Here is a 27,660-nt window from a genome sequence, read left to right as displayed (position 1 = left end):
GTGTCTGTGATTATACACACGGCGACCGGACGCGGGGTCCGTGTCTGTGATTATACACACGGCGACCGGACGCGGGGTCCGTGTCTGTGATTATACACATGTCGACCGGACAGCGGGGTCCGTGTCTATGATTATACACACGGCGACCGGACAGCGGGGTTCTGAAAGATTTTCCACATGGTGACCGGATAGCGGGGTTCTAAGAGATTTTCACACAGTTATGGGACCGGGGTTGTGAGAGATTTTCACACAGTGACGGGATGGGGGCCCGTGTCTGAGTTTGTACCTTGTTCATTTCGCATTCCACAAGCAAGTATCCTGTATAGAGATAAAACTAGTGCTGGCAAACTGCACGTCTAGCAACATCTTTGGAGAGAGAAACAGGGTTAGCATTTTGAGTCCAATATGACTCTTCAAAACTGACTCTCTTCAGATCTCGCATCTGCAGTATTTTGCCTTTAATTTAGTCTGAGTAGAGAGATTGAGCTGCTGGTATCAGCTGTACAGGTGAAGTGAAGGTTGGTGACACAAGCCCTCAGGTGGTGTTCTAATGGATTAACAGCAGAGTCCCATTAAATCACACAAACTGCTGCCACAACAGTTATCATAAAAATATATTTTAGTATTAGACATTATTTCAACAGTTTGAAGTTAAAACAGGGAAGTACAGAAGAGTGACAACCAGAACAAGTTAAATATGAGTGCCTGGAATCTGAAGATTGTGAGCATCCCAGGAAATTCTTAACCACAGGTGAGTGGCTTTTTTGATCCCTCTAAATCTCCCTCTACACTGCTCCCTTCAAACACTCCCAGGACAGGTACAGCACGGGGTTAGATAGAGTAAAGCTCCCTCCACGTTTCTCCATCAAACACTCCCAAGGCAGGTACAGCAAGGGATTAGATAGAGAGAAAAGCTCCCTCTACACTGACCTCATCAAACACTCCCAGAACAGGTATAGCATGGGATTAGACACAAAGTAAACCTCCCTATACACTATGCAGTGATAGCCTGTCTGAAACGGTTGTACTGAGTTTCCTCAGTGTCATGTCAGATGATACCGAATGTAGGTTGTGTTGAGCTGGAGGATTTGTTGGGGTGAGTACTGACAGCTGGTGTCTGTGACAGGAACAATTGAAACTGTAAATGTATTGGCATCAAAACCTTACAGTAACAGCAGTGTCATTTCTCAGTGCTCATTATCCCTCTTAGTATTGGCACATATTTTCCAAGACTTTAATATATGCACTAAATTGACTAAAATTATACAAAGTAGAGTCCTCAGTCGGGGAAAGCTGGATAGATTGTTATGTTGGTGCTTTGCTGACTGACTTAATAAATTCTTTTTGTACAATACAGAATCACAGGGTCTCACAGTGCAGAAGAGGCCCCTCGGCCCATCGAGTCTGCACCGAAAGTAATAAAACTGGCTTCCTGCCCCATTAAATTTGTATCTGCAATACAGTGTTTCAGAGGTTAGGCGGGTGAGTATCCCAGCTGTCTGCACCCATCCTCTCCCTTTCAAATATTTTGAGAGAAGGGCCACATTTTCTTCTCAATCAGTACTGGGGAACAGGACACTCCTCTGAGTTCTGTAACTTCTAAATAGAATGATATACTTGCATGCTGAAGTTAAGTGGGCAAGTATCCATTCAGTTTACGCAGCATTGACTCAGGTTGTAAAGGGATTACACTCCAAGACAAAAGGAAGAGGAGAATCTCCTAAAGTGGACAGGCTTCAACTGGAAGCAGTGAGCTCTGGATCAGTGCTGAACCGTATTTGTGAGGAGCAATGTGAAGTGTTCTGAACTCATTGCACAGCTCAGCATCTCCACCGTGACAGCCCCCATTTCCTTTGAGCAAAGGTCTCAGGTGAAACAATGCACAGTCCCATCTGCACTTGGGCAGATGAGGGTTTCGGTCCTCTGGTCTGGCAGAGCTTGGTACTGCTGGCTCGTCACTGCCCCGCCCCACACTATGCCAGGCTCACCCTTCCTGAAAAATGGGGGCAGGGTACCTGGGGTGAAGCTGATGTTCTTGAAGGCGTGCAGCAAGAAGATCCCGAGGACGATGATGACAAACCCGCTTATGGTGCCCAAGATGTTGTCGAAGGCCATGTCATACCACTCCTTGAACAGGATGGCTGAACAGGTCATGACAGCAGTGGTGAAGAAGACATAGTAGATGGGTGTTATGATGGAAGTGTTGAAGATATCCAGGGCTTTGTTCAGATAATTGATCTGTATGCTCACACAAAATATCAGACACGCCAACAGGATCCAGGTCACTGGCTGTGCCAGCACACGGTGACCCACAAACAGCTCCTTGATGGCAATCCCCAGGCCCTTGACACACGAGACAGAGAGGGAGCCGATGACGGAGCAGATAAGGATGTAGACCAGAACGTTCTTCTGCCCATAACGTGGGGCCACAAGCACGATCAGGATCAGGCAGCTGCTTACAACACACACTGCAAACACAATAAAACCTGCAATCCAGATACAAGGCTGGGTTTAGATAGCATTGGATATTTAACTGATGGCTCTCATGCTACTAAGCACAATGTACTAGACAAAGGAATACAACAAACTGGCAGATAGTGAACCCCCAGACATACAAACAAATCCAGCTTGGAATGTCGCAAACTGTTAGATAGGAGGAGACAGGCAGAACTGGGGAAACAAATTTAAGATGATTAGCAGAAGAACATGAAGGAAATGAGAAATGTATTTACTCAGTGAATTAAGACTATCAAAAATACACTGCCTGAAAGCAGATTCAATAGTTGTTATTAACAGGGATAATTGGATAAAAACTTGCAGGGATATCAGGAAGAGGAGAGTGGGAATAATTTGTTCGCTCTATTAAAGAGGCACAGACTCAAAGGGTGCTTCTGCTGTACTGGATAAATCTACAGTTTTGTATAATCATGTTTCTACAGTGAGGAAGTGTACTGTGCAGTAGTTGCAGACTAACAGCTGTTAAAAGAAAGTATTAACCCTCATCAGTTTATACTCTGCCATATTTGCCATACCTGGATCTTTGAGCTTTTCCACCATTTCAGTCAAGGTGCCAACCTCTTCCTCTTGTGGAGCATGGATTACCATCACTGTCGAACCCAAAATACTCAGGATGCAGCCCATCTTTCCATGAAGGTTCAGGCGCTCGTTTAAAAAATAGGAGGATAAAATCGCACTGGAGGGGGAAGCAGGGACATCTGATTAACAAATGCAAGGACCCAGCAGGACACAGGCAACACTGGAATTTACAAACACTTCTTATCACTGCCAAACTTCAAAAAAACCCCACTGTACACAACTCGCAAGGAGGGGCGAACATTTAGAAATCCCCAAGACACATTTTTCCTGAAGTTTTACAGCGCCTGCAGTCTTAACATCCTCTTACAAACAACAAGGTTTTAAAGTTACCTAACATTCATGGGTTCAGCAGCTTTTGCCACGTTCTGTGCCAGGGGCTCATTCTTTCACTCAGGTACCACTAATCTTTTACAATGTGAAGTGAAAAAAAAAAACAAGCATTTCCAAGATGCTAATGTTATCAATTTCCTGAAGGGTCTGGAATCAATTCACAAAATGAAACAAAAAAATCTAAAAGATATGGTGATGCACAATATTGAGAAACTGATGCAATCACTATGCTGCTTGAGATCTGGAGGAGTTAAGCTGCAGTTCTCACATTTGTAGATTGTTGGCTTGTATGCGGGGAACAGATCGTATTTGCTCTTTCAGATACGGCTCCAATCATTTGAGGGATGGGACAAGTCTCCAGAATTCAAATGCCCTGGGAGGGTTTGATGGAGACAGTGCAGAGTTTTACTTTGTATCTAACCCCATGCTGTACCTGCCCTGGGAATGCTCGATGGAGACAGTGTAGAGGGAGCTTTACTCTCTATCTATCCCCATGCTGTACCTGCTTTGGGAGTGTTTGATGAGGACAGCGTAGGGGGAACTTTACCCTGTATCTAAACCCATGCTGTACCTGTCCTAGGAATGTTCGATGGAGACAGTGTAGAGGGAGTTTTACCCTATCTAACCCCGTGCTGTACCTGTCCTGGGAATGCTCGATGAACACAGTGTAGAGGGAGCTTTATTCTGTATCTAACCCCGTGCTGTACCTGCTCTGGGAGTGTTTGATAGGGACAGTGTGGATGGAGATTTACTCTGTATCTAACCCCGTGCTGTACCTGTCCTGGGAGTGTTTGATGGGGGCTGTGTAGAGGGAGCTTTATTCTGTATCTAACCCTGTGCTGTACCTGCTCTGGGAGTGTTTGATAGGGACAGTATAGAGGGAGATTCACTCTGTATCTAACCCCGTGCTGTACCTGCCCTGGGAGTGTTCAAAACCAACTCGAGTATAAGATTCCAGCTCCCATCCTGAATGGGTCTGATGTTACTTGGTCCTCTGGTGTGGAGATGTGAGGAATGGCCTCAATGTCACTGTGCTTGGGGGAGTGGGGTGCCATTGGGGATGATGAGGAGTCTTCCAGTGCTGATTGTCCAGCACCTACTTCTGAAAACTGCACTGTCTCCAGGACAGAACACAACAGTCCTGCAACATTTGTCTGAGCATACACAAAATGACTATGTGTTTGAGGGATTGTCATGTTGCCTGGATATCTGGGACTGGGAGGCAATACCTTCAGGAGGGGTAGAGAGAGAGACGTACTACCTCTTATTCTCTAAGGGGCTGTAACAGAGATGTCGGGGCTTGCTCACCTCACGAGGACACTGAGGGCTCCCAACGGAGTGACCAGAGTTGCTGGAGCAAAGGCATAGGCAGCAAAATTAGCAGCTTCTCCCAAACCCACTGCAAAACAGGACAGACAGAGTTAGAGCTTAAACCAGGTACCCGGTGTTCCAGCTACAGTCACCTACAACCAGGCAAGGCATAACCATTTCATGAGGTGTGACATAGCCTGGAGCATCACTGACTACTGCATGCCGCACTAAACCCCACTGAATTATAAGGGGGGGAAGCAGGGAGACACTGAGGTAGATATGGGGGGGGGGGGGTTGCAAGTAGGGGAAATAAGCAGGAATGGCTGGGATGGGGGGTAAAGGAGAGAAGTGGAGCGGTCTTACAATTCCTGAAGAGGGAAATTTGAACTTCCAGTTGATACTGAAAAGATGACACAAGAAGATTCCATGTTTTAAGACTTTTGCTTTGATTAAAAAAAGACTAAAAGCGCTATTGATCAAACAATATTTTTGTAAGCAACTTATCCTACAGAACAGAACTATTCTCTTATACTTTTGACACAATCGAAAATTCACCTCACAGGTATACTTTACACTGTCTCTTAATTAGGCAGTCAACTTTCCTGAATCCAGTTCAGTGATTTTTAGCTCCTGAGGGTTTACTTCCGTTCCTCTCCTTTCTCAGCCTGGTAACTTTTAACCCCACAACTGTCTTTCACAGTGGAGGTTTTTCCTGAAGATTCTCCCTCTATCGCATGCTAAGCAAATTTTCCAGCCTCATTTCAAATCCTCAGGAATTTGGTCTTTTTAATCCAAGCGCGAACTCCCGCCTGTATTCCTGCATGGGGGAGTCATAGAGACTTTAGGCCTCTAGCTGCTCCCTCTATCCCAGATCCTGGCAATCAGCCTGTCTGAGAGTTTCAGGGATATCTCAGAAACCCCTCCTTTCTCAAAGCCCATTTCCTTGGCAACAAGAATCAAATGGGCTTCGTAGCTATCCTTCAGACCCCCAATTTTTTTTAATCTTGGAAGTAAATGGACAGTTTACAACCGTGTTACTGTTTACAACTGACATTCTCGACACCTTCCTGGAACTTTAGAGACTAACAGTCTAATCATTGTCTAAACACAGATGCCATAGCCTCCACCTTGAATCTTCTTTCCAGCAAAACGACCAGGGCCTCCCTTTAATCTTTAATAACCATGTCACCCAGAACTGTTGTTAGCCAGACTTCAGAACAGATGAGCCCCTTAATTTTATCCTATATTAAAGATGCAGTTCAAAACATACAAATATGAGGTTCATATGATTGTCAACAATGGAGAACAGAATCAGGGTGACATGGAAGAGAAATGGGTAGACACTGAGATGGGGTGAGAGAAGCAGGAGATACGGAGGGGAGGTGGGGAGAAGCAGGGAGACATGGAGGGGATAAAAGCAAAGAACTGCGGATGCTGGGAATCCAAAACAAAAACAAAAATACCTGGAAAAACTCAGCAGGTCTGGCAGCATCGGCGGAGAAGAGCACAGTTAACGTTTCGAGTCCTCATGATCCTTCAACAGAACAGTTCTGTTGAAGGGTCATGAGGACTCGAAACGTCAACTGTGAACTTCTCCACCGATGCTGCCAGACCTGCTGAGTTTTTCCAGGTGTTTTTGCTTTTGCTTTTGTTTTAGACATGGAGGGGTGGTGGGGAGAAGCAGGGAGACATGGAGGGGAGGTGGGGAGAAAAGCAGGGAGACATGGAATGGAGAGAAGCAGAGAGAGATGGGGAGAAGCAGGGGTCACTGGGTTGGAGGGAGAAACAAATAGAGACTGACATGGAGGAGGGGAGAAGCAGGGGACACAGGTGAGGGAGGGGAGAAGCAGGGGACTTGGTGGGGGGGGCGAAGGGGAGAAGCAGGAGACGGGGAGAGAGAAGCAGGGGACACGGGAGGAGGGAGGGGAGAAGCAGGGGACATGGGGGGAGGGAGGGGACACAGGGGGAGGGAGGGGAGAAGCAGGGGACTCTGGGGGAGAGGGGAGAAGCAGGAGACTCGGGGGCGGGGGGGGGGGCGGGGAACAGGGTGTTGCAGACAGGAGGTGGAATAAGGGAGACAGAATAAATTCTTGCTCATTGCTCTGTCTCCTGCACATGGTTTCCTCATTCAGATGAAGCAGGGAAGGGCTATGAACTGAGAAACTATCTGGGCACCATTCAGTGCAGGGACAGCAAGCTGTACCTCATGCCCTTACTGCCTCAGCCGATAAAATAATTTAACAGTAAATATGTCTTGAAGATAATTTGCCTGTCACCATGAGCAACACTCACTTGTGAGGAGTCCAGCCCACCACAGCCATTCCTTCAGGTATGCATGGCCACCCTGACCTGTGGGGAGAGCACATAATCATTAAACAGAGCACATTGCGCTGCAGAGCCTGATAGCTTCCATTACTATTTCCCCCTCCCTGTCACTACCTAACCTCACTACACATTCCGCATTTGCGCATATACACCTATCTCTTGCCAAGCTGGCGCATAAGGGATCTGGTGCTGGCGTTTGGTTTGCCATTTTCCGGTGTAGAACAACTGCTAGGCTTTCAGTTTCCGCTGATTTTCCAAACTTGTTGACAATGAATTAGCAGTGATTTACTTCATATTATCAACAACTCTATAAAGTCTGGCTGGTGTCCACCACCCTAGGCACAGCTGCTGAGGTGAACCAGGGCTGAGGTGGGGTTACCGAGCACTCAGGGATGCGTGGAGACGGGGGAGATTATTCTCGCACTCTGGGCTACCTGGGTACGGAGGTGGGGCTGTGGGAGGATTGGTACTCTGGGCCCTGACATCTATAGTTTTTCAATTTTAAAAAGGACAAGAGTGAGTAAGCCAGTAAAAACCGACTGTCTTTATTCTTCTGACAACTTCTTGTCTAAGTGACCAAACAGGGTAGGGAGCTACAGTGCTGGACCATATTCTTTCATGGACCCACCTATAACTCCACCATGCTCAGAATATATGTTTCAGAGAGAGCATGAAGTGATAAGGACATATTTAAAAGCAGCAATCTAAAACTAACTTTCTCAGTTTTAATGAAGATTGTTCCCCCAATGGCTCAGTGGAGACTAGCGGTAAAGGAAAGGTTCAGATTTAATCAGTGTGTTGTGCTGAGTCGCATCAATTCAGCCAGGACTGCAATTGGAAGCATTATAATGTTATCAGTGTAGCACTGAGGATTAATGAATCTGATGAAACTCCTGTTCCTCATCAGAATTCATTGCTGAGGACTGGACGCCGTGGTAATGCTCTTCGAGTTAAACAGTTTGTCAGATTTAAACACGAAGTGAGGCCACTTGGGTGTGGTAACAGAAGGTCCTATCTCTGTCAGGGGAGGTGGAGAGAGGGTCAACACCTTCTGGGAAGGGAGGGAGAGAGAGAGTCAGCGCCTTCAGGGGAGGGGGAGAGAGAGAGAGTCAGCCTCTTCAAGGTGGGGAGGGGAAGAGAGAGTCAGCACCTTCAGGGGAGGAGGAGGGAGAGAGTCAGTGTCTTCAGGGGCGGGGGGAGGGGAGGGGGAGAGAGAGTCAGCAGCTTCGGGGGAGGGGAAAAGAGAGTCAGCGCCTTCAAGGGTGGAGGAGGGGGAGAGAGACTCAGCATCTTCAGGGGAGGGGGAGAGTCAGCACCTTCAGGGGATGGGGGGAGAGAGTCAGCACCTTCAGGGGAGGGAGGGGGAGAGAGTCAGCACCTTCAGGGGTGGGGGAGAGAGAGTCAGCAGCTCTGAATGAGGGAATGAAGCACTGTTACATCAGTGGATATGCAGTTTATAACCTCATTCTGTATGAGGGTCCAGTGGTGGAATGTCCCTGGAGCACTGAGTACCTGTGTTCACACAATAAGCAATGGCCTTCTGGGCAGAGAAACAAGGAACTAAGGTCCAAACTGCGGATGGGTCAGTGCCAGGGCATGATAGTGGAGGGGAGTACTACTAAAGGTGATGATGAAAGCAGGCCCTTATTCTTTCAAAGCTGAGACTGAGAGCCTGCTCCAGCAGAGTTTTGCCAGTGACTCACAGTCAGCATCCGGTATGCTCCCGCAGTTGTCGCTTACCTGCTCTGATCACCCCCTTGCTGGCCAGGCATAGCAGTCCCTTCTTTTTCAGGATAAAACTGCTTCCGATGAAAATGCTGGAGCTGATGGCAAGAGCAAGCCCGATGTAGAAATTATAGCCCTCAGCGGCTCTGTCCACGGTGGAGAGCTGCAGGGCATAAGGGCACGGGGGTCACTGCATTCAGCACACACTGGGGGAACCAGCCACTACTGCCAGCCAGCATCCTGGTTCATCTGACACACCTTATGGCAAGCTTGACAGTTAAATTTATTGAAGTACATTCACTGTTGTCTAAAGCTTACACATCTGCAGCAAAGATTGTGGGTGAATGTATGTGTGTAAGGGAGTGAATTAGTGTGGAGAAGGGGGCTTCAGATTGGGAGTTCAGATTCACAAGGGACCTTTTTAATACAGGTGAGTTGCATCCCCAACAACCTCACTGAGAGGTTAAATGGCGCTGTGGGGAGAGTTTAAATTAATTTGGCAGGGAGAATCGCACTAGGATGAAACATTAAAGCGAAGAAACAAAAGTGCACCAAGGATTCGGGGAGAAAGACAGCATATAGTTCAGAAACAGGATTGGATGGGGAAAATGCAAGGCAGAGTAAAATGGGTTTATACGTGTGTGTTTGTGTGTGTAATTTCTCAGAGTGTGGTAAATGAGGTTGGTGAGCTGCAGGCATAAGGGACTATGATATGGTGGCAATAACAGAGATCTGGCCAAAGAAGGGGAGGATTTGGGACTTAAAAATCTGTCCACAACGTATTCAGAAACTTGGGGAAGGAAAAAAGAGTGGATGGGAGTATTAATCAAATAAATTATGTTAGCACTGGAGAGGGAAAATGTAGTTGATGGTCCAAATATAAACTCTTATTTGATTAGAAAGAAGGAACAATAGGGGAGCTGTTATACACAATTGAGTGTATACTATAGATCACCAAATAGTGGGAAGGAAAGAGAGAACAAATCTGCAGGATGAATTATACAGTGCCATTAACAACCTCAGGATGTCTTTACAACCAATGAAGTATTTTTGAAATAAAAGCAAAATACTGTGGTTGCTGGAAATCTGAAATAAAAACAGAAAATGCTTGTCTGGCAGCATGGGGAGAGAAAAGAGCCATATTCTTCCAAAGAAGAGACAAATTCGACTCTTAACGTTAACTCTGTTTTTCTCTCTCCAGAATTGCTGATAGGCCTACCGAGTATTTCCAGCATTTCCTGTTTTTATTTAAGTATTTTGGAAATGTTGTTGTTGTGGTAATGTAGGATACATGGCAGCCCCATTGCACTGAGAAAGTTCCAATAAACAATAGTATGACAGTGTGCTGGTTGAGGGCTAAATATTGGCCAGAAAACCAGGGAGAACTACCCTGCTCTTCTTCAAAATAGTGTTATAAGGACTTTAACATTCATCTAAGAGAGCAGAGGGAGCCTTGGTTGAACATCTCATCTGAAAGACAGCATTCTGATAGTGCAGCACTCCCTCAGTATCGCACTAGAGTGTCGACTTAAATTATATGCTCAAGTGTCTGGACTAGGATTTGAACACACAACCAGTTTAGAGTTGAGTGTTCTTCACTGAGCCACGGTGGACAGCTTTTTCACACTGGATTTGCATAGTAGGTAATTCTGAGCAAATGTAACTACGGTCTGATACCATTTGCATGAATTGTATTTAACCTTTTTAAAAAATTCTTTTCACAGGATCTGGACATCACTGGCTAGGCCAAATATATTGTCCATCCCTAATTGCCCTCGAGAAGGTAGCAGTGAGCCGCCATAGTCCATGTGGTGTAGGTACACCCATAGTGCTGTTAGGGAGGGAATTCCAGGGTTTTGACCCAGCGACAGTGAGGGAACGGCGATATATTTCCAAGTCAGGATGGTGAGTGGCTAGGAGGGGAACTTGCTGGTGGTGGTGTTCCCATCTATCTGCTGCCCTTGTCCTTCCTAGTGGTAGAGGTTGCGGGTTTGGAAGGTGCTGTCGAAGGAGCCTTGGTGAATTGCTGCAGTGCATCTTGTAGATGGTACATACTGCTGCTTCTGTGGGTCAAGTGTGTGCCAATCAAGCTGGCTGCTTTGTCCTGGATGGTGTCGAGCTTCTTGGGTGTTGTGAGAGTTGCACTCATCCAGGCAAATGGGGAGTATTCCATCACACTCCTGACTTGTGCCTTGTAGATGGTGGACAGGCTTTGGGAAGTCAGGAGGTGAGTTACTGCAGAATCCCCAGCCTCTGACCTGCTCTTGTAGCCAAAGTATTTATATGGCTAGTCCAGGTCAGCTTCTGGTCAATGTAACCCCCAGGATGTTGATAGTGGGGGATTCAGCAATGGTAATGCTATTGAATGTCAAGGGAAGATGATTGGATTCTCTTTTGTTGGAGATGGTCATTGCCTGTCATTTGTGCAGCGCGAATGTTCATTTATCAGCCCAAGTCTGAATGTTGTCCAGGTCTTGATGCATTTGGACACGGACTGCTTTCTTATCTGAGGAGTCGCAAATGGTGCTGACCATTGTGCAATCATCAGTGATCATCCCCACTTCTGACCTTATTATGGAAGGAAGGTCATTGATGAAGCAGATGTTTGAGTTGAGGACACTACCCTGAGGAACTCCTGCAGCGATGTCCCAGGACAGAGATGATTGACCTCCAACAGCCATAACCATCTTTCTTTGTGCCGGGTATGACTCCGGCCAGCAAAGTTTTCCCTGATTTGTTTTCTTTATTCTTTAATGGACTGTGAGCGTCATTGGCAAGGCCAGCATTTGTTGCCCATCCCTAATTGTCCTTGAGCTGAGTGGCTTGCTAGGACAAGTCAGAGGGCAGTTAAGAGGGAAGCACAATATAGTGGATCTGGAGTCACCTGTCGTGCAGACTAGGTAAGGATAGCAGATTTTCTTCCCGAAAGGACATAAATGAACCAGATGGATTTTTACAACAATCACAGATAGTTTCATGGTCACCATTTATATTCCAAATCTATTTAATGAATTTAAATTCCACCAGCTGCCATGGTGGGATTTGAACCCTGTCCCCAGAGCATTAGCCTAGGCTTCTGGATTATTGGCCTAGTGACATTGGCCTGATTCCCATTGACTCCAGTTTTGCAAGGGCTCCTTAATGCCATACTCTATCAAATGCTGCCTTGATGCCAAGGGCAGTCACTCTCACCTCACCTCAGGAGTTCAGCTCTTTTGTCCATGTTTGGTCCAAGGCTGTAATGAGGTCAGGAGCTGAGTGGCTCTGGCAGACCCCAGTGAGCAGGTTATTGCTAAGCAAGTGCCGCTTGATAGCACTGTCAATGACACCTTCTGTTACTTTACTGATGGAGTACACTGATGGAGCAATAATTGGCCAGTTTGGATTTGTCCTGCTTTTTGTGTACAGGACACACCTGGGCAATTTTCCACTTAGCCGGGTAGATGTCAGTGTGGTAGTTGTACTGGCACAGCTTGGCTAGCGGCACAGCAAGTTCTGAAGCACAAGTCTTCAGCACTATTGCCGGAATAGCCTTTGCAGTATCCAGTGCCTTCAGCCGTTTCTTGATATCACGAGGAGTGAATCGAATTGGCTCAAGGCTGGCATTTGTGATGCTGGGAACCTCAGGAAGAGACAGAGATGGATCATCCACTTGGCACTTCTGGCTGAAGATTGCAGCGAATGCTTCAGCCTTGCCTTTGCACTGATGTGCTGGGCTCCTCCATCATAGGAATGGGGATATTTGTGGAACTTCCTCCTCCTGTGAGTTGTTTAATTGTCCACCACCATTCATGACTGGATGTAGCATGATTGCAGAGCTTAGATCTGTTGGTTGTGGGGTTGCTTAGGTCTGTCTATTACTTGCTGCTTATGCTGTTTGGCACACAAGTAGTCCTGTGTTGTGGCTTCACCAGGTTGACACCTCATTTTTTGGTATGCCTGGTGTCCCCAGAGCTTTAGTCTGGGCCTCTGGATTAGCTGGGTGATATTACCACTACGACACCACCTCCAACAGGAATTTCGAGTTCACAAGCTATCCTCTGGAGATTCTTTGGATAAAAGTGGAAAAAAATACATTTTAAACATGTAGAAACAAACCAGTCAGAAACCGCATGGGAGGAATTGCAGAGTAGCAGCATACCTCACCATGATTAGTGCCTTAAAGGGTACAATTTGACAAGCTCTGCTCAATATCCAGGTATGCAGAAGCTTAGGTATTAAGTAAAGTTATCTCACATCACCTACCACGGGTGAAGAGGAAGGCATTGGTCCAGGCAGCATGTCACCAGCAGTACCTCAGGATTTCTGTCTCACTATCAGGGATCAGCTACCCCTACAGGGATAGCTGCAAAGCGATGTTACTGGGAGCACCTGTATATCCTCCCTCACTCACTGCTAAGCCCTCCCCAACTGGTAAACTGCTAACCCCTCCTCCACTGGCACACTGCAAACCCCTCCCCCAATGGTACACTGCTAACCCCTCCTCCACTGGCACACTGCTAACCCCTCCTCCACTGGCACACTGCTAAGCCCTCCCCCACTGGCTCTCTCTCGAACCGCCACTCTCTCCGATTCCTTGTTCATTTCCGTTCCCTCTTCCGTTTCCGGTCTGGCCTTCTAACCATCACCCCGCCTCCCAATCCGGAACCATTCTCTCTCCGCTGTGCAATGGGAACAGACTTCCCCCGAAATACTTCCGGTACTCAGCTGGGCTGGAGGAACAGGTACCGGATCCTGGGTTTGCCCCCTGCCCAATCTTTCCCCCCCCCCCCCCCCGGGTTCGCTCCCTGCCCAATCTCCCCCCCCCCCCGCCCCGGGTTCGCCCCCTATCCAGTCTTCCCCCTCCCCCCCACCCTGTTTCGCCCCATGCCCAATACCCCTCCCCCCGACTCTGGGTGCCGGAGCACAGCTTCTTCCTTTCTGTAGATTTTGTCCTTACCTTGAGATGACTCTCTCTCTCTTTTATAGTTATAAACTCTGATCCTGATGGATTAGCAGCCAGGCCTGTGGAATATGGATAAGAAAGGTTCAATTTCCTGGAAAAAAATGACAGGTGAGAATGCTCAGGATCCCCCACTTGACTCAATCTGTCTCTTCCCGAAATCCCAGAGAAACCCAACAGTTAATACAACCACAGTCAGTTTAAACTCAGCAATGGGACAGCTTTTAGAAAAGATAATCAGGGATAAAATTAACTGTCACTTGGGCAAGTGTGGGTTAATTAGGGAAAGTGAACAGAGGCAAACCGTGTTTAAATAACTCGATAAAGTACAATATAATGAGCTTGTCAGCAAAGCTGAAGACTGGAATAAAAGGGACATGGATATGAAGCTGGCTGAGTGACAGAAAACAGAGTTGTGGTGAACAGTTATTTTTCAGACTGGAGGAAGGTATATTGTGAGGTTTGCCTCGGGGTCAGTATTAGGATCACTGATTTTCTTGATCTATATTAATAATATCCACAGTTATATTATTACCTTAACCTTGGTGTACAGGGCAGAATGTCAAACTTTGCAGACGACACAAATCGTGGATGTGTTGTGAGCCATGAGGAGGATAACGATAGTCTTCAAGAGGACACAAGCAGCCTGGTGGAATGGGCAGACATGTGCCAGACAAAATCTATAGCTGAGAGGCATGAGGTGAGGCATTTTGGCAGGAAGAGTGAGGAGAGGCAACATGAAGGGTAAAATTCTAAAGGAGGTGCTGTAGCAAAGAAATTGGAAGGTATAGTCTCTTTTGAATAGAACAAATGATCAACAAATCAAACTAACAAGGGGAGGATTGTTGGGGGAAGATTGCCTCTAATGGGACACTGTAACAAAAATCAAAACGTCAAAGGAAACTTACAAAATCAAATCAAAATATCACTCTTGGGGATAACTGGAAGGTATATGTACACATAAATCATTGAAGGTGAGAAGGCGGTTAAAGTGTTTTTTTTAGAAGGTATACAGGATCCTGGTCTTTGTAAATAGAGGCACAGAAAACCAAAGCAAGGATGTTGTGATGACCCTTTATAAAACTCTGGCTTGTCCTCAATTGGAGTATTGTGCCCAGCACTTCAGAAAAGATGTGAAGGCTTTAAAGAGGGTGCAGAAAAGATATAGAATGGTTACAGCACAGAAGGAGGCCATTCATCCCAGCATGTCCATGATTGCTCTCTGTAAGAGCTACTCAGTTAGTCCCACTCCTGCCTTTTTACCTGCAGCCATGTTAATTTTTTTAATTCTCAGATAATTATCCAGTTCCCTTTTGAAAGCCAAATTTGAATCAGCCTCTACTATACTCAGACAGTGCATTCTAGATCCTAACTACTAACTGTAAAACATTACTTCCTCAAATCACCACTGTTTTTTTTCCCAGTCATCCTAAATTGGTGTCCTCTTTTGCTTGAACCTTTCGCCAGTGGGAACAGTTTCTCTCTAACTACTCTGTCCAAACCCCTTCAGATTTTGCACACTTCTAGCAAATTTTCTCTTAACCTTCTCTGAGGAGAACAGCCCCAGCATCATCAATCTATCCTCATAATTGAAGTCCATTATCTCCAGAACCATTCTCATAAACTTTTCTGTACCATCGCCAATTCCTTCACACCTTTCCTGAAGTGTGGTACGCAGAACACGAGAATCGTCCCAGGCCCTGGGATGCACTGCCTGAGAATAAGGTGGAGGCTGATTCACATGGAAATGGGGGGGGGGGGGGTTAAAATTCCCCCTAGGGTGGGTCCTGCTGTCCAGACATGTGGATCCTACTGGCTGGTCCTTCTCCAGAGCTTCAGTTTAGTTATACGTCTGCTCAATTTAATTTTTGTTGGAGCAGTGAATTCATTAGGAGAAGAGAGGGTCTGCTGAAATGGCATTAGCTAAAGACTGGGTGTTAATTCCTGATTTTGAATCTCCATCTCAGAATAGTGTGTGAATTTCAGAAGCTGTATTGCTGGCCCTCACTCCCAGTGAATTCCTTCAAAAATTTCTCCAGTTGGAGAAATGCAGGGGAGTTCTCCCCAGTGCTCCGGCCAACATTTATTCCTCAACTGTCATTGCTAAAACTGGTTGTTATCTCCGGAGCTTGCTGTGCGCAAATTGGCGCACATTCCTACAATTCAGATATGACAACAATTCTAATATACCTGTGGTGGTGAAGCATCTTGGAATGCCCCGAGGATACAAAAGGAAAATAAATGCAGAGTTGTCTGTTCACATGCTTCTTCATGGTACAGTACATGCATACACTCCAGGAAGGTTTGGTGCTTATTGTAGACCAGAATGAGCTTTAAGTTAATCTAGCTCCATCGCTATTTCATGTTGCAGCAAAAGGACAGAAGCAGGGTTCGAAGAGCAAAGAGGATGCACCTCATGAGTTAGAGAGTCAGTACATTCTGAGGCTGCCATCGGTAAGAATTTAACATTCTCTTCAGTAAACGAGATTCGGGTTCACTTGTCGAGACTTGGAGTGAAAATTCAGATTACAAATAATCCTTTATTGGTTTGAGCGAAAAGTAAAAATCAATACTGCAGGTATTGGAGATCTGAAACAGAAAATGCTGCAATGGCAACAGTTTCCCACACAGGCCCATTGTATCTGTGCTGTTTCTTTGAAAGAGCTATCCAATTAAATCCTACTGTCCTCCTCTTTCCCCAGAGTCCTGCTAATATTTTCTATTTGCACTATTTATCTAATTCTCTGCTGAACATTACTAATGAATCTGCTTCCACTGTCCTTTCAAGCAGCACTTTCCAGATCACATTGCACAGCGTATAAAAAAAATTCTCCTTTTCAACAGCCTTTGATAGGGCAACATAAGGTAGGCTCCTTACAAAGGTTAAGGTGTAGGGATAGATAGTAAATTGGCTAAAAATTAGAAAGCTAATTCAAGAGTAGTTATTCAGATTGGAGGAAGCAGTGTTGCACAACGATCAGTGCTGGGACCAAAGCTATTCACAATTTATATTATTGACTTGAACTTAGGAACAAATAATTCAGTGTGAATTTTTTTTTAGGTGATACTAAACTAATATTCAAAGAATATAACATAATACAAGAAGGTACTAGAAACCTTTCAGACTGGGCAGTTAAATGGCAAATTAACATAGATAAATGGGAGAGGTTGCTCTTTGCTAGGAAAATAGAAACATCACCTACACCTGAGAAAATAAGAAAACTGGTTGACAGTTACAAAAAATAATAATTTCCATGACGCAGTGTGTGAAGAAGTGATTCTTGACATTACCCCTAAACAACCTAACCCTTACTTTAATAAGTCTCTCGTTCTCCCACAAGAGAAAATAGATGATCTCTACGTATCCTATCAACTCTTTTAATAATCTTAATTAGACCATCTCTTAATTTTTTATATTCAAGAAGATAAAAGTCTAGTGTATGCAACCCGCCCTCATAATTTAGTCTTTTCTGCCCTGATATCATCCTAGTGAATCTGCTGCAAGGTTATCTGAACTGAACTGAATGCAGTACTCTAAATGGAACCTAATCAGAGCTCTCTAAAACTGAAACATCACTTCTCTCCCTTTGTATTCCAGCCTCCTTGAAGACTGACATCCCATTAGCTTTTTCAATCACTTTTGTATCTGTCCTTTAGCTTTTAATGATTTCTGTATTTGAGCCCCTAAATCTTTCTCTTCCTCCACAGTTCCTGGAATCTCGCCATATAGAAAATACTCTGATCTATTTTTCTGAGTCAAAGTGGATGACCTCAAACATCCCCTCAATAAACTCCATCTGCCAGAGTTTTGCCTATTCTTTAATCCATCAATATCTCTTTGCAACTTGCTGCTTTCACCTTCATTACCTGTTATTCCTTCCAATTTAATGTCACCAGTCGATATGTGACTCTATTTTTTTCATTCAAGTCATTTATAAACAGAGTGAAAAGCTGAGGCCGCTGGGAACACCACTAGTCATGTCTTTCCAATTTGAATCTATGGCCATTACCCCTTCTCGCTATTTCCTATCTCTAATCAATTCCCTACCTGAGCCAGTAGGTTATCTCCAGATCCAATCACACTCATGTTTGTTGGTTGAATAATGTGAAAGATGTGTGGAAGTGTCATATGGCTGGCTGGATAAGGGTGTGCTTAATGACCGGTAGATTTTCCAGTCAGTGTTTTTTCGCTTCAGGAACATGCAGCCACCGTGCGGAGAGCTGTGCAGTCTGGAAATGTCAACCTCCGGGACCGATTGACCATCGAGTTGCATCGTAAGTGCTTTAGCCAAATACATTCTTAATCGCTCACCATAATTTCCCTTCGCTGAGGCTGTGCTGTTTCTGGCCGGTTCTGTCAACCTCTCAAAGGAGTTTTCTTCCAGCTCCTCTTTTCCAGCATTGGCTGTGTACTGGTACTTCCTTTACCCAGTATGTGAGCCTGAGACTGTTATTGTTCAGTGAACCATTTAACCGCAAAGGGTTTCACAGCCAAGTATGACCTGATGTTCATGCAGTTCCAGTAGGGCTGCAGTTTTGGATGGAAACTCTGACTGAGGCTGCATTGTCCCGTTAACTCCCCTGGTGCAGATGGCTATCTCGATGCAATGTACAAATCAGGACCTTCCTGATTTGCTGTGCCACAGCAGATTAAAGACCCCAGTTAACAGCTGAGACTGTTCAATAACTACCTGTCAAAAATATTTTCATCGCCCTCTTAAAATCTCTGACCTTTGGTTTCATTCCCTTCCCTATTTTAGCACCTGGAATTTCTCTGCCAGTTTCCTGATTTCCAGAAACCTGGCGTAAGTGCATAACCGAAGATTCTGCTGAGCTTGGATCAGAGTTAGGGTATCTGATCAGGAGACCCCCCCCCCCCCCCCCCCCCCCCCCCCCCCACCCCCAACCACACTTCCTAATGAAATTCTCAGCATGTATCTTAGTCATACATTCACTGTTTCATCCAAGTTGAATCTCTACCCTAGTGGCCTAGAGATTCATAGGATCGTAGAATCGAGCACAGGTGGAGGTGGCTCAGTCCTTTGTGCCTGTGCTAGCTCTTCAGCTGGGCTGGGAAGTCTAAATCCTATACCCTCACGTACAAAATGCCAGCTGCTGCATCAAGCTTGCCCCAAACCATGGTGATGCCTGAAGCATTGTAATTTGACATCCCATTACCAGCAGCCATGAGAGTCTCTGGGAGAAAAGAAAAAGCAGATAAAAACCTAATTAGGGACATAAAACTCTTAAATTCCTCCCCGAGCCCCTTAGGCAATTGAAAACTAATCCAGACGACTCCATCCACCATGTTTATATTACCAGGTATCCCACCTATCTTTTATAAGGCATGAACTTCACCCCAGCCAAGAACTGGCACCTCTTCTGCAAGTTTTACAATAAATTAGCACTTACCACATGAACCAGCAGCTTGTTCCAGGCCTCAACTGTCCTCTGGGAAAAGAATATCCCAACATCCTTTCATATCCCTTCCCAAATCCTTATCTAGTTCCCTTTTATGTGATAATCTAGTCTTTGCCTCAACACCTGCTTGTAGCAAACAAATCCCTTTCTAATATCCCTCTCTATTAACAGCAGATGTCACTTTAGGATCCATTTGTGTACCTTGACTCACACTTCAGATCCAGTGGAACTTCAGGAGGAGTTGATACATAGAGGAGTGGAAAATGTAAATGCAATAATAGAGTGGCATGCAATCAGCTGACTGGGTTTCTGTTTCCATTTTCACAGCGGATGGTCGGCATGGCATTGTGCGAGTGGACAAGCAACCTTTGGCTGCGAAGTTGGTTGATCTGCCGTGTATCATCGAATCCCTCAAGACCATTGATAAAAAGACATTCTATAAAACCGCTGATCTGTGTCAGGTATGGTCTTCCCACTATTTGTAACGATAAAAAGGAAAGTTACAGATGTTGCATTCCAATCCGAAGTGGCAGCAACGAATAATGGGGCCCCAGTACCTGAAGGACAAGAGATGGTTTCTTTCTGCTGTTGATGAGATTATGTATTATTTGCTCATATTATATGGAGAGATATGATGAGAAGAAATCATGGAAGGTGGTAGGAAGGATGAGTGTGCAGTTAATAAAGCATACAGCATCCTCGGCTTTTGTATTGCTGAAAAAAGAGACGTCAAAGCTTTTCATCTTGCGCTCATCGCAAGAATACCTTGCTGAAAAAAGAGACGTCAAAGCTTTTCATCTTGCGCTCATCGCAAGAATACCAATATAAGGGGAAAATCACAATATATACTGTATGAGAAGGCAACACATCTATCAGCACTCATGCAGTATGAATTATTGTTTTCCCCTTATTGGTATTCTTGTGAAGAGTCCTGATAAGTGCAAGACAAGAAGTTTCGACATGTCTCTTTTTTCAGCAATACTCAAGTTCTGTTTTACCAAATGACTATCTTAGGCTTTATTAATAGGGGTATAGAGTACAAAAGCAAGGAAGTTTGTTAAATTTATATAGAACACTGGTTCAGCCTCAGCTGGAGTATTGCATCCAGTTCTAGGCGCCGTACTTTTGGAAAGATGTGAAGGCATTGGAGAGAGTACAGAAAAAGTTCACAGGAATGGTTTTAAGGATGAGAAACTTCAGTTGCATGGACAGGTTGGAGATGTTGGGATTGTTTTCCTTGAAGAAGAGAAGGTTGAGAGGAGTTTTGTTAGAGGTTCAAAATCATGAGGGGCCTGGACAAAGTCGATAGGGAATAACTGAACCTTTGGCGGAAGGTTCAAGATCAAGAGGGCACAGATTAAAGGTAATTGACAAAAGAAGTACTGGCAACATGAGGAAAAGCTCTTTCATGTAGTGAGTGGTTAGGATCTGGAATGTGCTGGCTGTGTTGTGGAGGCAGGTTCACATGAAACATTCAAGTGAGAACTGGATTATTATCTAAAAAGAAAGAATGTGCAGGGTTACGGGGAGACAGCTGGGGATTGGAATGAAGTGAATTGACCCTTCAGAGAGCTCGCGCAGACATGATGCACTGAATGACCATCTCCTGCGCTGTAAACATACTGTGATTCTGAGTGAGAATGAGAGCTGTGTGAGGAAGTGAGGCTATTATGTGAAGAGGTGGATTTTATGGAAATGAGGCAAGGCAGAGGACAGTGCGAGGAGATGGGGCCAAGGGTGCACGGGAGTAATGGGACAGCACAGGGGGGACGGTTCGGGATGGCGCGAGGGGGCAATTTCGAGGGTAATGCGAAGGCAGTCTGTATGTTAGAACAGGTACTTCAACTGCATTATCTGTTGTTCCTCTGTTGTTCTAGATGCTGGTGTGCACCACTGATGGGGAGCTGTACCCCCCACAGGAGGAGCCTGTGCCAGTTGATCCCAAAAACAAAAAGAAGGACAAGGACAAGGAGAAGAAATTCCTATGGAATCACAGCAGTGAGTCTCATAATTAATACAAACTGTATAGCCTGAGAAACATTCCTATGGCCCCCAGTACCCTCTTTAAACAGAGCTCCAGGTGAAGTCTGTTAACTGAGCTATCCGTTGCAACTGTCTACACTGGAGCAGGAAGATTTAGCCCAGGATTACCATTTCTGACCATTATCCAGTGACTCCATACAGAGGGCACTTGCCAGGATGGAAGGGAAAGGGCAGGGTTGGGCTTGACTGTGATGCCTCAGTCAGTCTAAGTGCCTACCAACTTGAGTAAAGTATAGTAGAGTTGAGCCATGACCTGCTGTGAGTTAGGGGCCTTCAGGGAAGAAATAGGAGTGGTGGTAAAGGAATGAGGAGCTGTCCCAGTTAGCATCCCACATGAATTATATGAAAGGAAATTGCCTGCTTGATTCCTCTGGGATTGGGCATTGGAGTGTTAGTGCATTGGAGGGAGGAATTCGGACACTGGGATTTATAAGTATAATGGCAAGTTTGGGGAAGTGTGCTCTCCAGATTTGCCTATGATAGGCTGAAGAATTGGTTTAACAGTCCTCTAAACAGAGCTGCTGGTGAAGTCTGCTAACTGCGCTACCATTGCAACTTTACAATGGAGCTGTGGAAAAGCCCCAGCAGTACGATTCTAGATTCTGTCCTTCTAAACTTGTGCTGTATATGGAGAATATTTTACATTGTGTAATGCTAGGAATGAACTGCAGGATTGGGGAATTAATGAGAGAACTGAACCAGCAAGGTTCACAGCACAGAATGAAGCTGTTTGGCTTGTCATGCCTGTGCTAGCTCCTTATTGCAAAAATACAAACTAATTCCACTGCTCTGCTCTCTTCCCATAACACTTTATCAATCCCAAACTAATTCCACTGCTGTGCTGTCTCCCTTAACACTGTATCAATCCCAAATTAATGCCACTGCTTCATTTGCTTCCCATAGTGCCATATCAAATCTAAACTAATTCAACTGTCCCTGCTCCCCCCATAGTTTTATATCTCAAACTAATCCTACCGCCCTACATTTGCCCCATAACCCAGTCTGAATCTCGAACTAGTCTAAATGCCCTGCTAGCTCCCCATTGATCTCTACCAACCCTGAACTAATTCCATGGACCCATTCTCTCCTCAGTCCTCTACCAATCCAAAACTAATTTTAGTGCCCCGTTGTCTACCCCGTTGTCTTGAACCAATTCTTGTGTTGATGTTTTGTGTAAGCAACATAATAAATAACACCATACAGGCCATTGAGCCTGTCTCTGCATAGTGCACAGTGGCTGCAGCAAAATGGAGACCAGGGCAGCATTTAGTAATTATTTTAGTAGCTTTCAAACTTGAATAACTTGGACAGGTGTATCAAATTCACCACCATTCTCAAGTCTCAAAATTGAGTCTAGAACATTGTGCTGTTAATCAAATATCCAGACTGTATTTCACACTTATTGATGTTTGCTGCTTCTTTCCTTGAATTTCAGTCACTTGCCCCTTGAAAAATGTCCGTAAGAGGCGATTTAGGAAAACTGCAAAGAAGAAGGTGAGGGTTTCTAGAGCGACCTGTCTCACCGTGTATATTTAACCTCTGCTGTACCAGTCCTGGGAACGTTTGATGTGGCAGTGTACACAAGGGAAAAGGAGATGGAGTAAGCTATACAGACCCTCGATCCTGCTCTGCCATTTAAGAAGGCCATGGCTGATCTTCAACATTAACTGCAGATGATTTATTACCTATCTAACCCCATCCTGTACCTGCCCTGGGAGTGTTTGATGGGGAAAGTGTAGAGGGAGCTTTACTCTGTATCTAACCCCATCCTGTACCTGCCCTGGGTGCGTTTGATGGGGACAGTGTAGAGGGAGCTTTACTCTGTATCTAACCTCATGCTGTACCTGCCCTGGGAATGTTTGATGGGGACAGTGTAGAGGGAGCTTTACTCTGTATCTAACCCCATGCTGTATCTGCCCTGGGAATGCTTAATGGGGACAGTGTAGAGGGAGCTTTACTCTGTATCTAACCCCATGCCGTACATGTCCTGGGAGTGTTTGATGGGGACAGTGTAGAGAGAGACTTACTCTGTATCTAACCCTGTGCTGTACCTGTCCTGGGAGTGTTCGATGGGGACAGTGTAGAGGGCGCTTTACTCTGTATCTAACCCCATGCTGTACCTGCCCTGGGAATATTTGATGGGGACAGTGTAGAGGGAGCTTTACTCTGTATCTAACCCCATGCTGTATCTGCCCTGGGAATGCTTAATGGGGACAGTGTAGAGGGAGCTTTATTCTGTATCTAACCCCATGCCGTACATGTCCTGGGAGTGTTTGATGGGGACAGTGTAGAGGGAGACTTACTCTGTATCTAACCCTGTGCTGTACCTGTCCTGGGAGTGTTCGATGGGGACAGTGTAGAGGGCGCTTTACTCTGTATCTATCCCCGTGCTGTACCTGCCCTGGGAATATTTGATGGGGACAGTGTAGAGGGAGCTTTACTCTGTATCTAACCCCATGCTGTATCTGCCCTGGGAATGCTTAATGGGGACAGTGTAGAGGGAGCTTTACTCTGTATCTAACCCTGTGCTGTACCTGTCCTGGGAGTGTTCGATGGGGACAGTGTAGAGGGTGCTTTACTCTGTATCTAACCCCGTGCTGTACCTGCCCTGGGAATATTTGATGGGGACAGTGTAGAGGGAGCTTTACTCTGTATCTAACCCCATGCTTTACCAGCCCTGGGAATGTTTGATGGGGACAGTGTAGAGGGAGCTTTACTCTGTATCTAACCCCATGCTGTACATGTCCTGGGAGTGTTTGATGGGGACAGTGTAGAGGGAGCTTTACTCTGTATCTAACCCAACAAGTTGGAGGGAGCTTAACAATGACCCCAGTGTTTGGTGCAAGGTCAGGCATAGCGCAAGTTTCATTTTGGATGTTTGGCTAGAATGAAATCAAAACTTTTATATTCCCAACAGCTACAATACAAAAGTGAAACCTCATTATCCTTTTCTTGTTCCTAGTACATTGAGTCTCCAGATGTGGAAAAGGAAGTAAAGAGGTTGTTGAGCACAGATGCTGAGGCCGTCAGTGTCCGTATCCTTCCTGTTTGAAAAGGGAGTGGGGTTCAGGTAATGGGGTGTTGCAACTCAGAGCAGAAGTCAGTGGGTACCAATAAAGACAAACTTGTGTTTTACTTTCCATGACCTCAGGGCTTACCAAAGCACTTCAAAGCCAACAGAATACTTTAGAAGTATAGTTGTTGTAATTTGGGAGACATGGCAACCAGTTTAGACACCGCAGCATCATGCAAAGAGCATTGTGTTAAATGGTCTGACCATCTGTTTTATGTGTTGACATGCTTGCCTGACGTGTATTGAGGTCCAGGACATCAGTGAGAACTTCCCTGATCTTCATCAAAATGTGACATAGGAACTTGTGTCAGAAATGACAGATGGGCCCTTGGTTCAATACATCATGCAAAAGTCAGTACCTCTGACAGTGTAGCACTTCTTCAGTAGACTCCTCTTCGGTATAAACATTCCGCCTCAGTCAGAGCGCTCCTCTATGGGGAGGGAGCCTTCCTCTCGGCAGGGGCAGGGCAGCCTTCCTCTCAGCAAGCGAAGAATTCTCTTCAGTACCACTGGCCTTCTTCAGTGGGAATAGCGCTCTGCAGTTGAAACATTACTCTTTAACTACCAGCATTCCTTTTGGAATAAGGAGGGAGCTGGAATAGGCAAGACCTGAGTGCTGAAGCCCAGAGGCCTTAATTAAGTGCACAGGTAGGTTATTAGTTCGTGAATTTTAAGGTTTTTATTCTCTTTAAGCTGGTGCAGTAGTTTAAACTGGTACTGGGAGAAGTAAGTATTTTATTAAATTAATAGCTTAACTGGTTAACTGGTATTCATTGAGTTTTGTTCCAAACTTGAAACCTAATTAGTCGAATAAAGCACAATAAAGATGGCAGAGCAGATGATGTGCTGCAGCTGTAGCATGTGGGGCTGGTGGACACCAGTGTGATCCACAGCAACCACAACCACAGTATGTATCTGCAGTTTGAGGAATTTTGGCTCAGATCTGATGAGCTGAATTCTGGGCTTCAGGCACTTCGATGCATCAAGAAGAGGGATTGTTACCTGGAAACTTTGATCCAGGGGGCAGTCACACACCTTTGTTTAGACGCTTTTGATTTGGTCCACGGTCAGGGACACTAGGGTTGATTGTGAGTGAGGCTGGGTATGGGGATCAGAGATAGCAATGGAGTAGCCTCGATCCTTTGAATTCTCCAACAGCAGCTTGTGTGGACAAGTGCCAGGATTGCAGGGAGGATGAGCAAACTGACCACTGCACCGTGATGCAGGAAGCCATTAAACTGGGGGAAGTAAAAAGGAACGTGGTTATAGTAAGGGACAGTATTGTTAGGGGATAGATGCTGCTGTCCATAGCCTGAGCCCTGAAGGCCTTGCTACCTGTCCACTGTCAGTGTCAAGGACATCTCCTTGGAGTTGGAAAGGAACTTGGTGTGGGAGATCAAGGATCCAGTTCTTATAGTCCACATGGGTAACAACAGAGACTAAGAAAGAGGTTCTCCTGAAGGGATATGAGCAGCTAGGGACTAAATTCAAAAGCTGAACCTCAAAGGTGGTAATTTCTGGATTATTACCTGAGACCCAAGCAAATTGGCAAACAGTAAATCAGATCAGAGAGATTGGTTGGAGAAATGGGTTTTGATTCATGGGTTGGAGAAATGACATCAATACTGGGGAAAGAGGGGTATGTACCTTTGGGACAGTCTTCACTTATACCACACCTTGACAAGTGTTCTAAGAATCACATAACTAGAGCTGTAGAGAGCGCTTTAAACTAAATAGTGGGGCGGTGGGGGAGAGGGGGAAGGGTTCACGTGAAGGGAGATTTGAAAGTTAAAGAGAAAGGACAAGGCAATAATGGAGGGTAGTAATATGGGTAATGATAACCAGAATGCAGCAAAGCATACAAACATAAGAGTACACCAGCAAATAAAGTTTGAGTAGAGAAAAATGTTAAAAATACAGAATTAAAGGCTCTTCGTCTGAATGCACACAGCACTCGTAACAAGATTGCGTGATTCTGTGAATTGATAGCACATATAGAAATACATGTGTATATGATAGATATTATGGAGACATGGCTGCAAGGTGACTAAGGAACCTGAATGTTCAAGGGTATTGACATTTTGGAAGGACAATAAGAAAGGGAAAGGGGGTGAGGCAGCCCTGTTAATAAATGAGGGGAACAGTACAGTAGTGAGAAATGATCTTGGCTTGGAAGATAAAGATATAGAATCTGTTTGGATGGAGTAAAGGAGCAGCAAAAGAAATAAATTACTGCTGTGAATAGTTTATGTTTATAAACTCCCTAAAAGTAACGATATTGTAAGACAGAGTATAAATTACGAAATAATGTGGGCTTGTAAGACATATACTGTAATAATTGTGGATGATTTTAATCCTCATTTAGATCTAATAAATCAAATTAGCAAAGATAGCCTAGCCTGGGGGATGAGTTCATAGACTATATTTGGGATCATTTCTTAAAATACTACATTCTGGAATCAACCAGGAAACAGGCTATTTTAGGCCTGGTAAATGTAATGAGACAGGATTAATTAATGACTTTGTGGAAAAGGATCTTGTAGGTAAGAGTGGTCGTAACATGGTCAAATTTTATGTTCAGTTTGAGGGCAAGAAAAGTGGATCTGAAAGAAGCAATTACAAGGGTATGAATATCGAATTGGCTGAAGTAGACCGGGAAGATAGTGACTGAGAAAGTAGGTCAAAAGGTAAGGCGGTGGAGTATCTGTGGTAGATATTTAGAGATATTTCATAATTTTCAACTAAGGTATATTTCATTGAGAAGGAAAGTATCTATGAGAAGGATGCACTATCTGTAGCTGACTATGGGAGTTAAGGACAGTATCAAATTGAAAGAAAAAATGTACAATGCTGCGAAGATTAGTGGTAGGCTAGAAGATTGGGAAAAGTTTGGAAACCAGCAAAGGATGACTAGGAAAAGTAATGGGACTAAATCACAGAATCACAGTGCAGAAGAGGCCCATCGAGTCTCCACTGACACGTGAGAAACACCTGACCTACCTACCTAATCCCATTTACCAGCACTTGGCCCATAGCCTTGAATGTTATGACATGCCAAATGCTCATCCAGGTACTTTTTAAAGGATGTGAGGCAACCCGCCTCCACCACCCTCCCAAGCAGTGCATTCCGGACCGTCACCACTCTCTGGGTAAAAAAGCTTTTCCTCACATCCTAAACCTCCTGCCCCTCACCTTGAACTTATTCCCCCTTGTGACAGACTCTTCAACTAAGGGGAACAGCTGCTCCCTATCCTCCCTGTCCATACCCCTCATAATCTTGTACACCTCAATCAGGTCGCCCCTCAGTCTTCTCTGCTCCAACAAAAACAACCCAAGTCTATCCAACCTTTCCTCATAACTTAAATTTTCATTCCTGGCAACATCCTGGTGAATC

At 45.1% G+C, this 27,660-nt stretch overlaps 2 protein-coding genes across 2 annotated transcripts in view; one reads left to right on the top strand and one right to left on the bottom strand.

Moving 5' to 3' along the window:
• Positions 1-596: 596 nt before the first annotated feature.
• On the bottom strand, positions 597-13,284 carry zgc:101583 (uncharacterized protein LOC494104 homolog). The gene is made up of 6 exons (XM_041196310.1): positions 13,033-13,284; positions 8,803-8,950; positions 7,030-7,086; positions 4,735-4,825; positions 3,033-3,193; positions 597-2,486 (listed from the first exon to the last, which is right to left on the bottom strand). The coding sequence occupies exons 1-6, from the start codon at positions 13,066-13,068 to the stop codon at positions 1,867-1,869; spliced, it is 1,113 nt and encodes a 370-aa protein (XP_041052244.1). The 5' UTR covers positions 13,069-13,284; the 3' UTR covers positions 597-1,866.
• A 111-nt stretch (positions 13,285-13,395) lies between these two features.
• Positions 13,396-27,660, top strand: part of taf7 (TAF7 RNA polymerase II, TATA box binding protein (TBP)-associated factor) — a 29,609-nt gene continuing 15,344 nt past the window's right edge. The window contains exons 1-8 of the mRNA XM_041196309.1: positions 13,396-13,511; positions 13,756-13,840; positions 16,101-16,183; positions 17,926-18,004; positions 19,478-19,611; positions 21,028-21,148; positions 22,629-22,687; positions 24,156-24,228. Coding sequence (XP_041052243.1) covers positions 13,801-13,840; positions 16,101-16,183; positions 17,926-18,004; positions 19,478-19,611; positions 21,028-21,148; positions 22,629-22,687; positions 24,156-24,228 — 589 coding nt within the window. The 5' untranslated portion in view covers positions 13,396-13,511; positions 13,756-13,800. The remainder of the gene's footprint in view (positions 13,512-13,755; positions 13,841-16,100; positions 16,184-17,925; positions 18,005-19,477; positions 19,612-21,027; positions 21,149-22,628; positions 22,688-24,155; positions 24,229-27,660) is intronic.

This window comes from Carcharodon carcharias, chromosome 9, assembly GCF_017639515.1.
Source record: "Carcharodon carcharias isolate sCarCar2 chromosome 9, sCarCar2.pri, whole genome shotgun sequence".
Classification (NCBI taxonomy): domain Eukaryota; kingdom Metazoa; phylum Chordata; class Chondrichthyes; order Lamniformes; family Lamnidae; genus Carcharodon; species Carcharodon carcharias.
The sequence above is the reverse complement of the archived record's forward strand: the minus strand, read 5'-3'. Positions and strand labels throughout refer to the sequence as shown.